Source organism: Pogona vitticeps, chromosome 3 (genome assembly GCF_051106095.1).
Source record: "Pogona vitticeps strain Pit_001003342236 chromosome 3, PviZW2.1, whole genome shotgun sequence".
In the NCBI taxonomy this organism is placed as follows: domain Eukaryota; kingdom Metazoa; phylum Chordata; class Lepidosauria; order Squamata; family Agamidae; genus Pogona; species Pogona vitticeps.
The window spans coordinates 36,520,719-36,535,219 of NC_135785.1; the positions used below are offsets into that span (position 1 = coordinate 36,520,719).

Here is a 14,501-nt window from a genome sequence, read left to right on the forward strand (position 1 = left end):
GCAATAGATTACAACTGTGGACAAACTAAAATGTCCTGTGCATAAAAGCTAATAAAAAGCAAGCTTCCAGGTATGCTTATATACTGTACCAACAGGCTGTAAGATTTATTTTTTACCAAGGTCACAAACTGATGTTTTCTTCATTCACATAGCTGATGAGCAGAATATACTGAACTTCCATCGGGAGCTCCTCTTAGCCAATATGCCAGGATCCCACATCATGACTCAAATGCAGAAATCAGCCCTTTGGTGTCTTCTAAAAAGATGAAATATTCAATGAACTATATCAGTTTTAAAACTTATGAATAACAATCTGTTTTATAAGAAAACAACTAAACAGTTAAAAACAAGACAGTGGGGCACAATACACCTTTTGAATGAATTAGACTTGTTAACACAATGGTCATTTAAATCCAGTGGGTCAGCTTTACCTGAGTCTAACAACTGGATTTAACCCTTTGTGGTTAATTAACCTCTGGGTGAAAAACCGGCCTGTGTATCTGGTAGGCTACTTCTGAGTAATCTGTACCTAGAAGACTTGACTTGATGACATGCAGTTATTGTTGTGGCAAGAATGGTTTTGCTCTATTATTTGTCACTGTTTAAGCTTTATGATCCCCTTCATGGATTGCTGCCTTGTCGTGGCAAAGGGGCTTGAGTAATTCAGAGAAACTATGGACTATGCCGTGCAGGGACGCCCAAGACGGACAGGTCATAGTGGAGAGTTCTGACTAGATGCGATCCACCTGGAGCAGGAACTGGCAAGCCACTCCAGTATCTTTGCCAAGAAAACTCCATGGACAGAAACAAAAGTAGAAGTGGGAGCTGGACAATAAAGAAAGCTGACAGCCAAAGAATAGATGCTTTTGAATTGTGGTGCTGGAGGAGACTCTTGAGGGTCCCCTGTACTGCAAAGAGAACAAACCTATCCATTCTGAAGGAAATCAACCCTTGAGTGCTCACTGGAAGAGCAAATCTTGAAGCTGAGGCTCCAATATTTTGGCCATCTCCTGAGAAGAGAAGACTCCCTGGAAAAGACCCTGATATTGCGAAAGTGTGAAGGCAAGAGGAGAAGGGGATGACAGAAGATGAGATGGTTAGACAGTGTAATTAGTGGATTCCCTAGGTAGCTGTGCTTATACAAGGAAGGTCATTAGACAAGGACAGTATAAGGAAAAGTAGAACTGTTAAAATGTTTCTGAAAGTAAACACAGAATAAATAGCATCCAAATAAAAACTTAGCACTGGTATGAATATTGCAGTATAGCAAAAGTAACATGACTTCCATTCTAACTACTTTCCTGCAAGACCATCCTAAACAGCCAGGTATTCTCTGCCACTAACAAGTGAGCAGATATGTGAGCATATGTGACAAGTGAGGCAGATTGCCAAATTCCAGAGTCGGAGTCTTGAGGTATCTGGTGCATGCTTACCTACCCCCTCACTACCAGGACTTGTTAAACTTATATTTGCTCAGACAACAATTCCCAGAATGCCCTGGGCATTAGCCTTTCCACACTGTGCTATATATGATGGTTAGGGAAGACAGAGCAGGGGCTATAATGGTGGATTTGTATAGATTGGTTGGCTAGCCAATATGAAACACTTTGTCTGCACAATCCTTTGGCTTTACTGGAATATACTTTACAGTATTTTGACTATGTTGGTCCCAGATTATCAAAGGTTCTAAAGGTCAAAAACATGCCCTAGGTTGGGCCTTGGAACATAGGGATCAGCTATGCAGATGAAATAGTATCAGGTCTTATGCTCTCTTTAAACAATCGTAATGAGACTGTGAACTTCATGTGCTTGCTAGTGTGGTATTCCAGGTGAAAGTTCAAAAGGCCCTGCTTCCTCTTGCTGAAAGGGAAAAAAATAGAAAGAAAAAGGAGTCAACAGCTGAAAACAATTAAATCTGCAAAATATTGACAGCGTGGGACTAACCATGTCAGAGTGGGTTGAGGTCATGTAAGGATATTTGCTTGTGTGCCAAAAATCTGAAAGGACAGGGGCAGCAGGAGGAGTTCTATTAACAAGATATGGTGTGTCGGTTGTATAGTTTATATAGGAAGCTACCATAGGTTATATAGGAAGCTGAGTCAGGCTTTTGCTCCATTTAGCTCAGTACTGGCAATATTTATGTCTTTCCTTTATTCCACCTTTCATCCAAAGGATCTGTGATAGAATCCATAGTCTCCTATGTCTTCTCTCTCTGTCTCTCTCTCTCTCTCTCTCTCTCTCTCTCTCACTCACTCACTCACTCACTCACTCACTACTCCATCTAGTGGCCTTGCCACTACTCTGGGCGGTTTCCAGCAATAAAATAAAAAACTAAATCTTATCCTATCCCAAAAATATAAATAAATATAATATAAAAAATGACAAATATAAAAATCAAGATGGCAGCTACAGACAAAAGAGACTACAAAATATAATGGTCAAAATAAGGCTAAGTAACCAATAATTATGAGGGGAGGATATCCTGGAATGCCTCCCTAAAAAGCAACATGTTTATGTTTCCTGAATAATAGGAGGAAAGAGGCCTGGTGCACCTCTTCCTGTAGCCATGTGGCTATCTTAGACCCTGGGCGTTGTTTACGCAGATTCATGGTGGCTCTCTAGGGTTTCAAGCAGAAATATTTCTAGCCGTACCTGGCAATTCTGGAATTGAACTTGGGAGCTTCTGCTTGCAAAACAGTTACTGTACTACCATGCCATGGCCCAACCCAGGTTCTTAGCCCCCAGTGTCAGCAATTTGGCCAAAAGATGGTTATCATAATGGCAGGCAGCAGCAGTTGACACCACAAACAAAAATTACTAATTATTCTCATTCTCATCATCACCATGTGCTATCAAGTCAATTATGACTTACAGCAACCCCTTTCAGGGTTTCCCAGATATACTCAGAAGTGGTTCACCATTCCCTTCTTTGGGCAATGCCCTGTGACTGTGCAGCTTGCCCAAGACCATACAGGCTGCTTCTACTCACAGGAGGCACAGTGGAGAATCAAACTCCCAATCTCTGGCTCTGCAGCCAGATATTTAAACCACTGAGCTATCCAGCCCAACCACTATGCCAGGGAAAGGGTTAACTATTATAACCAGATAATTATATCCATGAGGATAATGCATAAATATTATTAGCCAGTCAAGCTCATTTAGGGGAATTTAGCCCAGAAGCACAGAAAAGTCGTTTTGTTCTTTTGTTCTGGCCCAAGAGATAAATGAATCCTGTTGGCTCCCTGGATGGAACAATGATGGCAGACAGGGAAACAAGAGGATCTCACACTTGTGAGTGACTTAGAGACTAGATAGACATATAAAAGAACATTTTGTTTTATTACTATCTCGGTTACTCAGAAATGCTTCCATGTGTTTTGTTTACTTGAGTTGTGCCTAGAAAAGGAACCTTGTGTTTTTTCTCCTACCTTAGTATGGCATTTTTTGAAGAATGCATTGTACTCTTCTTTTTTAAATATATAATGAAGTGTAATGCCTTCTTAGATAAAAATCCAGCTTGCCCAGTGTCTTATTTGCTCTGCATAAATGCCAGAGATCTCCCTGGCTAGTAAAGAGCCAGGGAAGCCTATAAAGGGTGGGCTTTTCAAAATTAATTCTCCTAGCAGGTATCTCACAACAGAAATCCATCCATCTTTTGGATAAAAACATGTTTCCTTCACTTCTGTTTCATGAAAGAGGTGGCAGTATTAGTCCCAAGTCAGTGGAGGTGGACTCTATCCCCTCCCAAAGGGGGGTCAAGGGAAAAACATCTACAACTGTAGTCAACTACTCCAAATTAGATGGGGGTTCCTGAAAGTTAAGTAGGACTTGCTCTTGCCAAGTAGGGCAACATTTAGTTGGTCCTGGTTTTTCTAACCAACATGACATTCCCATGACAAGTTTGGGGCATGCCTTTACTTTATTTGGTGACTGCTACCCCAAGCAGTAGCTTGCACAAGCCACCCCACAGAACAAACGCTGCAGGTGGTACCTCCATATCTCCTCAGATGTATTATGGTTCCAGTGGAGGCAATTATATAGTTTGGCTGAGCAGCTGACTATTTTGCTGGTGTATCCACATGTCCTTGTGCAGTCAACTCTTAGTGCTCCATTCTTGACTGAGATATCCATCATACTTTGCAAGGGAACTCTAGTGCTGTATTTCTGGGAAGTGCACTAGACTGCTCCAGCAAAGAAGTCTAAGTACCTCCTCACTACAAATACAATTATTCAAGCAGATAAAGCTATAACAATTAAGGTGATATCAGGAGGTAAAAGGGCTAGAGTGGATGCATTCTGAAGCTCTTACAAGCAGCTTTCCCAGCAACAGTAGCCAAGTTTCTATATGGTATTTCTTGAACTGCAGGTATAGAATCAAAATGAGAAAGCCTTCTGCAAGCCATCATCCCCAGATGTTCTTGAACTAGAACTGCCATCATCCCCAACCAGCCTGAAAAGAATTAATAGTCCAACATGTCTGCAGGTGCCATGTTGAAGAGGCCTTGGATAAACTATAGGCATCTGTCCTCCAATGACATGGAACATGTTAGAAAAGAGCAAAGTTAATGGATCATCTGGTTTACATCAGTGTTTGCACTGACAGAAACCACTTCCAAAAAGAAATATTGTCACATCAAATAGTATACATTACTGTGTCCTCTTCCAACATATTTTGAGTGGTTAGGAGGGAGAAAGAAGTTATGTACACAGTTTCACTGCAGAATAATACAATCCCAAGTTAACACAAGATATTGCAGCCTAATCTTTTTGGATTTTGTGTGTGTGTGCAGGCAGAGTATAGGTGTGTGGATAGAAAACTATTAAGTTTATGTAATGTGATGAGGAACACCAGGTTACCCACCTGTAATTGTAGTTCTTCAAGTGGACCTCTGTGATTCACACCCAGGGTGATTCCTGCCTGGGCGGAGCCTCATCGGAAGATTCTAGAGCTTGTGTTTCTTTGAGGTCTTACAATGCAGATGGAAAATCAGAATGAGCTGGTGTAGCCAATGGACGTAGTTCAATGATTCAGTAATGGCTTTTTCCATTGCTTTGGTTTGGGAAGTGGCCCTACAGGGAGGTTGGGCCATTTGAACTGGTTATAAGGACTGTTCCCAAAGTTGGAGTTTTAGCCTTGAAAGGTGAGATCGAAGAACTCTGCGCTTAAAATTTTTGCAATGGGTACAGGAGGAAGTTTGATGTTGTTCTCCCAAACAGAAAAGGCACTTAGCGTGTCTGTCGGAAAGTGGGATCTTATTATCACAGACATCGCAGTGCTTAAACGGGCCCAAAGGGGCCATGAATAGGAGAAAATAATTGAAGAGAACAATCGATGATTGAAGGGGGGGTGCTGCAGCCGGAGGCTGAGTGAGGGGAAAGGAAAAATCTCTGATGATGAGTTTGATTTAATAGTTTAAAAGAAAAAAGATTGATAACAGAAGAATTATGAGGTTCTCAATGCGGCGGTTGAAAGAAACTGAAAGGGGATGCTTGGCGCCAAGGTACTTATATTGGTGGGGAGGGGCATATGATGTCCTTCTGGATAGGTGTCCTTCTGGATAGGCTGGCTGGGTTGGGAGATGGGGCACTGTTTTATGGTGGTTCCGCTCCTTCCTGGCTGACCGTATCCAGAGGATGGTGCTGGGGGACAGTTGCTCTGCCCCATGGCATTTATGTCATGGGGTTCCTCAGGGCTCGATACTGTTCCCCATGCTGTTTAACATCTACATGCTGTTTAACATCTACATGAAACCGCTAAGAAGTAATGGGGCTTATGGGATTTACTTAGCAAGTCCATTCATTAATAGGCCCCCACACAGCTGGACTTAATGAGGGTCCACCCCCTGGGGCCAGACTGTCCACTCACACATCCGCCGGCAGCCCCTATCTTCCTTCCAATCACTCCTGGAGCCCCACTCGGCTAGCCACTCCTGCCAATGGGAGGGAGGACAAGTATCTCTGCAAGGCTGGGAGCAATTGGAAGGAAGAGAGGGGCCACCACTGCCGGACGCATGAGTGGACGGTCCAACCCCAGGGGCCAGACCCTCATTAAGTCCAGCTGTGTGGGGGTATTTGTATTTTAATACCCCCATCTCTAGTCAGGAATGGCAATTGGGTTTTAGCTAAGTTTTTCAAAGGGAACTTTTACTGAGCAATGAAATACTAACTCTAGGTAGGGATCCCTTAACCATACTACCCTTTCCCTACTGATGCTACCAGGGTCATTAGCAGATTGGACCCTGGGAGCACAAGATGTGAGTCAGCATGCCCCTTTGACAGGCCATGGTGATACAGGATATATCAGGACCTTAAGGTGCAGAAAACAGCCTCCCAAGTTTACAGTCAGCTCAGGGTATGTTACCACCAAGGGCAAAAGGTAAGATAGCATCCATTACTTCAACCTACTGAAACTGGCCAGAACTGGAGGTGAATTTTGTTACAGTATCATCATGCACTTAAGACCAGTGGCCTGCCTGGAACATACGACTTTTATCTTCCAATGAAAGGAAACAGCCAGGGGGCTGCTGTAATTATTTTTCTCCAGCATTGAATATCTCCAGACTCAGGTGCCTGCCTCATTCTAGCCAATGATACGACTGGCTCTGTTCACCCTAAAGTAAGTATTGTGTATTTTGGCAGCTTTGCTGCAACCTCATACACACTTGCTTAGATGTAACTGTCAGTGTGTGAACATATCCAGGTGTGAAAGAGGATAGTGAGCCGTCCTCAACCATAGGAACACCCAAAGGGAAAAAGGGAATGAAAGAGGAAGGTGACTAAGCAAAAAGATGCATTGGTAGAGGAAAGAGGCAGATGATGAAAGAGCGAAAATAGAAGTTTGCCTAGTGGAAGGAGGAGGAAAAGGAGGAGGAGCTAAAAGTATCAGTGTGTGAAGAAAGTATAAAGGAGGAGGGGGAACAGTGGTTTGGCAGCAGGATAGACTAAAGTAGGATGGTGATGAAAGAGGAAAAGAAAGATGGGAGAGGAGTAGACTCCACTTACAAAAAAGTGTGCGGACTTTTGAAAGATTTCCACAAACTAAAGGTTGGTGAATTGTTACCAGATCCAGAAGTGAGGAAGGAGGGAGAAACGGTGTATGAGACTTTGGAATGGACAGTGATTGTTTTCCCGCGGGGATGAGGGCATGGAAGGAAAGTGATCTGGCCAGATCAAACCTACAACCAACCCCGAAAGAAGGGGACTGGGCTTAACATCCATGCTGCGGCACAATATGCACAGTGAGGAGCCCTCCTCTGCGGAATCCTACGGATCGGGAGCAATTTGGCTCAGCCCCCCCAGTGAAGTTACTCCAATCTACAAGAAAAGCTTTCATCCCCGCGTCATCGCCCGTTTCAGGGCTTTTACCAGAGTTGTCTTATTTTTACCCAACTGAAGTAATTGTAGAAACACCAAGGTAATAAAGTTGAAGATGTTAACGTTTCAGACAGGTCTCAGTCATCATTTCCTGCCAAAGCAGTGGAACTGCTCCAAGTTTTGAATGAACCCAATCACACCAGGGCTAAACTGCTTTGAGCGGCAATTATCTGATATGAATAAAATACTCTGCTCAAGGCCCTTAAGAGTCAAAATCTTAGAAGTAAACAAGATAGGAAACAAATTAACTTGTGAAACTCAAGTTTAATTTTATTTTTGAAGTGTAAATGTCCAATTACAAATAAATAAATCATACAATATAACTCAGTTATGATAGACACATTTTCAGGCAGTTCAGAATAACAACCAAGATTAATGAATTTACATTAAATAACCAATTACTATAACAAACAACTGGCCATCCAGTTACATTTTCAGCATGGTCTAAATATGTGTACAGCCTCTTTCAAAGTTCCTTCCTTTGCCATGTAGAAGACAACAGATCCAAACAATTTTCTCACAAGCCTAGAAGAACACATACATCACACTTACTTAAACATAGTCAAGTGAGTGAAGTGGAAGTCTAAAGCAGGAAGAAAAAACCAAGCTTGTGCATTTTTGCAGCAAACAGTTATTTTCTAAAGGTTTCTATTATATTAAATTTGCTGTATGAATTCTCAAGCTTTGTAAGATGGAACCTTTGAATTCCAACTCCAAACATTTTTCTTATCTTTATTAAAAAGTGGAAGCCCATAGTAAATTTATAGACTTCATTTTAATTGCACACTGCTTTTAGCTTTAACTTCAGCAAAGTATTTTACTGCTAAAAAGACAGCTTTCCCTTGAGGTAAATAGATGTATTATCTGTAAACTGCAATAGCAACAGCATCAGGAAGATCACTGAACAGTGTTTCCTGACATAAAAGGTACAATCACTGCTGCATTACGCTTTTGATGGAATTTGCATGGAGCTAACAAGTCTTGGTGAAAGGAATGAAAGTTGAATGGAAACAACAGCAACAATTTGTTTCAAATCCATTTACACACACAACAGATGTTTCTCCTTGCTGCAAATTTTACACAATATCTAGGGCCAAATAAGTTTAGATTTAAGCCCTGAAACGTTCGACAGATTTTAGTTCACTTTTACTTCCTCAGTCTTACTAGGTTAAGAGAACCAAAATGCTTTTCGACAAATCCGATCTCATGGGACAATTGCATTGTTGTGGTGATGGATTTTATGGGAAGACAAGAAAAACCTACAATGACCTTGATTTAGTTATTATTTGCCACTCATGGCAGCAACATGGAATTGCAATATGGTGAAGTACAGCCCCCACAGCAAGAGGGGGACAGAAATGTGGCCTTCAACACCTTCAATGCTACAATTAGTCATTCAGAACTACTTCTTTCCATTGGGAACGGTGAGTGAGCTCAGATGTTAAGCACTCACCACATAGACTTGAGGAGCTGTGTGTAACTATCTCCTGGTTTTCTGAAAAACTGAGAAAGATAACTGCAAGATATGGTGGTCTTAAGCAAAGGAACGTAAGGGGAACGATCTACTAAATCTTTGCTCCTCCAGCTATTTTCCCAGAAAAGCAGAGGTCTACAAAGGGGAGCCCTCCAGAAGTTGATGCACTGCTAGCATTCCTTGCTGTTGGCTATGCTGGGCAGGTTGGCAGGAATCTTAGTCCAACATCTGGACACTTTGCCCACTTCCACAGGAGGTTTGCCCTGCTACTTTACAAAAGTCTTTTCTATCCAGAGATAAGAAAACTAGGAACTCTAAGCAGAAAAGGACTGGAGAGGGAAATAGTAGAATGGACTTTCCCTCTATCTGCTCATAACAGAAGCATCCCACAGCTGCTTTTTATTAATAAAACTCAAAGACCGTTACATACATCTGACAAGTAAGGCCTCCTGCAGCTTTCAGTCGGTATTAATCTTCAATTTACAAGATCCTCTTTTATTAGCAAGCCTTTAAGGTTTAGAAGTTACAAAAAATGCATTTCCAAATCTGGCTGCTTTTTAAAATTCCTACTTTAACACTCTCTTCTACCTTCCTGTCTCCCTGTAGAGCAGCCAGCAAAGCATACAGCTAGAGGCATGAGAGAATGCTCACAGTTCAAAGAAAAAGAGAAAAAAGTGCAAGCAACTACTGCATCTTAATTTGGTGGACTGCTTATGGCCCATAGTCTTTTCACTTTGGTTCTCCGCCTTAATACCTGAATCTAAAAAGCATGAGGAACCAACAAGCATGAACACCAGTCAATGGAAATCATGAGACAGACCACAAAACAAGGTTAGGCCCTTTGGTTCATTTACAATGAATGGAGACATTTATTCTGTACAGTTTTCCTTCTGCAGAGCATGGACAACGATGTTCAAAATGCTGCCCTACTGGGAGAACACTCAAAGTTGTGGTGCTAGTATCAATTAAAAACCTCCCACAGTATTAGTGACAGGGACATAAACCATAGAAACAGTAAATAACTAAAAAGAGATTCTGGTTATAAATGGTATTACAAATTGTATCTGCCAAATTATTAAAGAACTGTATACATTAGCACTTTAAAGAAACTCTGTTTCCATGACATTCAGCCACTGAAGAAGCAAACATTGCTTCTAAAGTAAATTCTCTCTCCTGAACTGACATAAATGCATTGGCCACTATCCTACTGGACTTTCAAAGAGCAGAAAATCCCACCAGTGCAACAATGCGGAATTTTTTGTCACTGTTGCATCAACGCTGCCAGCAGCAAGTAGAGGGTGGGTTTTCTTCATAGAGATCTTTGTTTCTGCAATGTCAGCCCTTGCACAAGTGGCACAATCCCACATATCACAGACTTTCTGATCAGTAGAATCCATTAAGATACTGGCTGTAGGTTTTTTTATTATTATTATATCCATAGGGAATTTAAAAAAACGACAAACCCTTTTGAATTTTGATGTGACTATGGAATCTCACACCTTTTCAGTTTTTGGTAACTCAAGCAACCAAATTTATTCATCAGTTTAAGCAGATAACATTCTCAAGATAGGAAATCAAATGCACAGCCTAATTTTATGGGTGAAATTCCAGAAGAATACAAAAAATATTTCAGGGCATCAACTAGATTTATGAACGATAAATAGCATACTTGACACTTTGAAACACAATTCATATTAGGAAAAAAGCAGAGACAGCTTAAGGATTGGGGAAAGGAAATTATTCCTCCTTCGGTTTGAGGGAGTGACACCCCTGCCCATTCACAAACTGTTGAAGGGAGAAAAAACCACTCTAAATACATTTCAAACATTTTTCTAATTAAGATAAAATGGTAAATTTGATTCTCATCAGACAGAAGCAAGCAAGGGCCTAATCCTCCATAGAAACCAATGAGTTTCAAAATGATTATAGTTGGCTGTAGAGTGTTCAAGTGTTTTTATATATCTAAGGCTCTACTGCCAAAATATGGAGCCAGACTGCAGTTTTTGTAATTTTTACTAGCAAGTACAGTCTTTCAAGTTAAAGCCGTTTTCCCATTAGCAAAAACTAATGTTTACCAATGCATTTTTTTCATACTCTTGGGCTGACCACAACAATATATTTTTAATATTATATTGTTATTTGGTGAGTAAAGGAATTTGTACATTTTTCCAAATTCAGATTTTACACAATACTTTTGACACATCATCATGATTTGGAATTCAATGAAGTTCAGATGGACATACAAAGTTGTGGCTTCGTCTCTTGGAAGTCAGACAGAAAATTCAGGTATGCTCATCACTCATCAGCTGTTAGTTTGTTTCAGCTTTCACAGAGACCAGAACATACATACGTACAATCTTCTGGGACCACTTGGACCCAAAAGATTCACAGTTGTTTTTAATAGCCTATACAATGGAATTCAGAAAGAAACATCCAACCAAAAATGACTCCAGTCAGAATGTTTTTATGAAAATTGATGGGTTTTATAGAGTAACTGTGCTCATGAAAAGGATTCCAACAATCGGTTACTTCACTTCCATAAGCATCCATGACAATGAGGCAGACAAAGCATACAAATGGACATCAGCACACTGAAAATGTTCTTCAAGTGCACAAGCCACCACTCCTTGTCTCTCAAGGAGGCACAGACTCATTTTGGCAAGGCTCACACAGCAAAAGCTCACAATAGTCTATATTCAAAACTTTGGGGCTTAAGCTAGGCTTGAACTGGATTGTAAATGGTGATTCACACACGCACACACTCACACACAGTACAAAGAAAGGAAGCCTGAATGGTAATGCAAATAAAATAAACAAAAAAGTTCCATTTTGGAAAAGGACACTGCCAGTCAGAATGCAATTCATTTAAAACTGAGTTTTCACTAGTTTTAACAATTTAATTTCTTTACAAAATGGCCGCAATACAGTTTGAAGAGTGAACAACCTCCATTAGACAGATTATTCACAGGTGTAACATCTGCTGTGTTAGAGCATACTTTGTATGAATAAAGCATCAGTGCAGCTTGTTTTGCAGGTATGCTCATCTATATACAGTGCTTTGCCATGACGAATTTTTCCTTATTTCAGATAAAAATAAAATTTATATGTAGGAGGAAACTGTCAGGCACATACTTCAGCTGTTATTTCACAAGTCAGAATGTCAGACTATTTCTCTTGCAATTTTATACAAAACAATTGCACAGCAACAAATAATCTGGTTTTCTGGCCAACAATGATTTTTCACCTAGAAGTCATTTCGTTTGTACATAATTTCACATTGATACCTTTTTAATATTTAAATACATATGTAAAAAAGCCCCCCTCCCACTAATCATTTCTTTCACAGCCAGGTTCTCCCACTATATAATCAAATTTTGAAAAGTTACAAACAGAACATTATACAGGATTTATAAATCAGGTTTAAAAACTTGAGGCTTCAAAATCATCTTAGCCCAAAAGGATTCTGAGGAGTATACACACACTGACAACGTAGCAGAGGAAACTGAGGGGGGGGGGGAGACAGACATAGGTTTGCTGTCTTAACATTTTACTAATCCTGCCAGTTAAAGATGTTGATAGTATCAGAAGTAAACAGCATAATCTGAAAGTGTGTAAAGATGTTTTTATGTTGGTCCCAAGGGATGAGACGTGTGATTCAAGTATTTCCTATTTGATCTGAGCTCACCTTAGCAAAGTGGTGCAAAAAAAGAAGAAGAAACAGGGGAGAAAGAGGAATTATTTTACTTTTGTTCCATACATTCGATTAATATCTTCCTGGTAGTATGCGGTAAGCTCTTTACGTTTTAGTTTGAAGGCATCTGTCACCAAGCCCATTTCTGGGGTCCAAGGTTCAGGGCTCAACCGAATTTTGAGTGGGACTTCAAATTTCTCCAGATTAGCTAGAACAAGTGAAAGAGACAATGTCAGGAGATAAATTATACTTAAAGAAGAATTCTGTAAAGCTGGGACTGGTAAAAGACAGCTTCTCTACAAGCAGTCTCTTTAAAATATTGATAGATGGGCATATTGGTGGATTGTGGTCATAAGCAGAGCTTGGAAACGTTTTGGACTATAACTCCCATAATATCCCAGCTAACATGGTTAATAGCCACGTTGGCTGAGGCAATCTGAGAGTCAAAGTCCCAAAGTAACATTTCCAAGCTCTAACTGTGATGGTTTTTTGGACCATCCAGTTTCAAAGGCAATATGTCTATGAATACCAATTACTGGAAAGTAACAGCAGGGGGAGGCTGTTTCTTTGTCTGCTTCCCGGAAGCATCTGGTTGGCTAGTGTGGGAAACAGGATGCTAGAAAAGATGGACCTTTGGACAGATGCAACAGGCCACTTCTTATGCTCCTAGGATTTGTTTTAAAAATTCCCCAACCCTTGGGGTAAAGAAAACAAATCTAGAATCTTAAGAAGATCCTTTATATTGTTTAATTATTTTGTTAATCCATAGTACCTCTGCATTTTTTACTATTTATTTTCACAAAGGCAACACAATTTTTTTTAAAAAGCGGTAATTTGTTCTTTCCTTACCTGTCATAGCAGCCTCAGCTAAAATCTTTTGTACTTCTTTTTCCATTTCCGCGCTATTGCATATCTCTTCCAAGTTTCCTTTAAATCCTTTCTTTCGTGCTAACTCTTTAAGTTCTTTATGGTTTGGCACAAGAAATCCAATCACGTAAGAGTGAAAACTTGAGGTGGTGGTGGGAAAGTAAACATACATTCAATTTAATAGGAATTTGCACTCTGTTTTATGCAATTTGACTACAATATCTTTCATCACATTGTTCTCCTAAACCTTTCCCTATAAATAAATGCCACAAACATTAATTTTGCTGCAGTGAGACTAATGAAGATAGCAAGTTTATACTTCCTATAGGCTCTGCCAGACCATTTGTAACACCTTGTTATATACAATATTCATTCAGCATCCACACAGCTACCATTCAGGAATGCATCAGATACATTACTATCCCAGCTTTATGCCCCTGAATTGCACTGTGAAAGATTGTAGAAAATTTGGTGCTATGAGAGTAAGTCTTTGAGGCGCCTGGCAAAAAAAGAAAGGGATACCCCTCCTTGCTCAAAGGAAGAAAAAACTTTCCACCTTGCTGATGGGATGAACTTTTGTTTGTTTGTTTGAAGGAAGGCTACAGCAGATATGAAACAGTGCAGATTTGCAAACTGAGAGTTAGCTTGAAGAGTTAACTGCTTCTTCCACAATAACCACAAGATTAAACAAACAAACAGAAATCCTAGCCGGACTGCAGCATGACCTCTTCCCTCAGGCAAGAAGCTATTCCCTGCTCCTTTGATTTCCTCAGGGCTCTTCCTCCTTTGTAAGAAGGTTTGGAAAGGTGATGGGTAAACCAGGGGCTTCAAGCTACTTCAATTATTCTTGTCTGGTAAGATAGTTGTGGGAAAGCTTCTGACTGCAAAGAGTCAGCTTCACATGAGAGCAGTTGTAATGGATAACCAGGCTCAAAGAGGAGGGGTTTTATAGTGAATTCAATGACTGGGTTCAGGAAAGGCAAAAACAAACACCAGCAACCCCATAAATGAGAAAGTATTTATATTTTTGGACTAGAGATGGGCATGAACCTCGGTTCAGAAGTTCGAGCTGGTTCATGAGCATGGGACCACAGG

At 40.4% G+C, this 14,501-nt stretch overlaps 1 protein-coding gene across 4 annotated transcripts in view; it reads right to left on the minus strand.

Annotated features, from left to right (window-relative positions):
• Window positions 1–7,618: 7,618 nt before the first annotated feature.
• ACSL3 (acyl-CoA synthetase long chain family member 3) overlaps window positions 7,619–14,501 on the minus strand; it is a 67,776-nt gene continuing 60,893 nt past the window's right edge. For all 4 annotated transcript variants that reach the window (XM_072995971.2, XM_072995970.2, XM_078389210.1 and 1 more), the window contains exons 16-17: window positions 13,389–13,546; window positions 7,619–12,747 (exon numbers count right to left, since the gene is read on the minus strand). In XM_072995971.2, coding sequence (XP_072852072.1) covers window positions 12,584–12,747; window positions 13,389–13,546 — 322 coding nt within the window. In that variant the 3' untranslated portion in view covers window positions 7,619–12,583. The remainder of the gene's footprint in view (window positions 12,748–13,388; window positions 13,547–14,501) is intronic.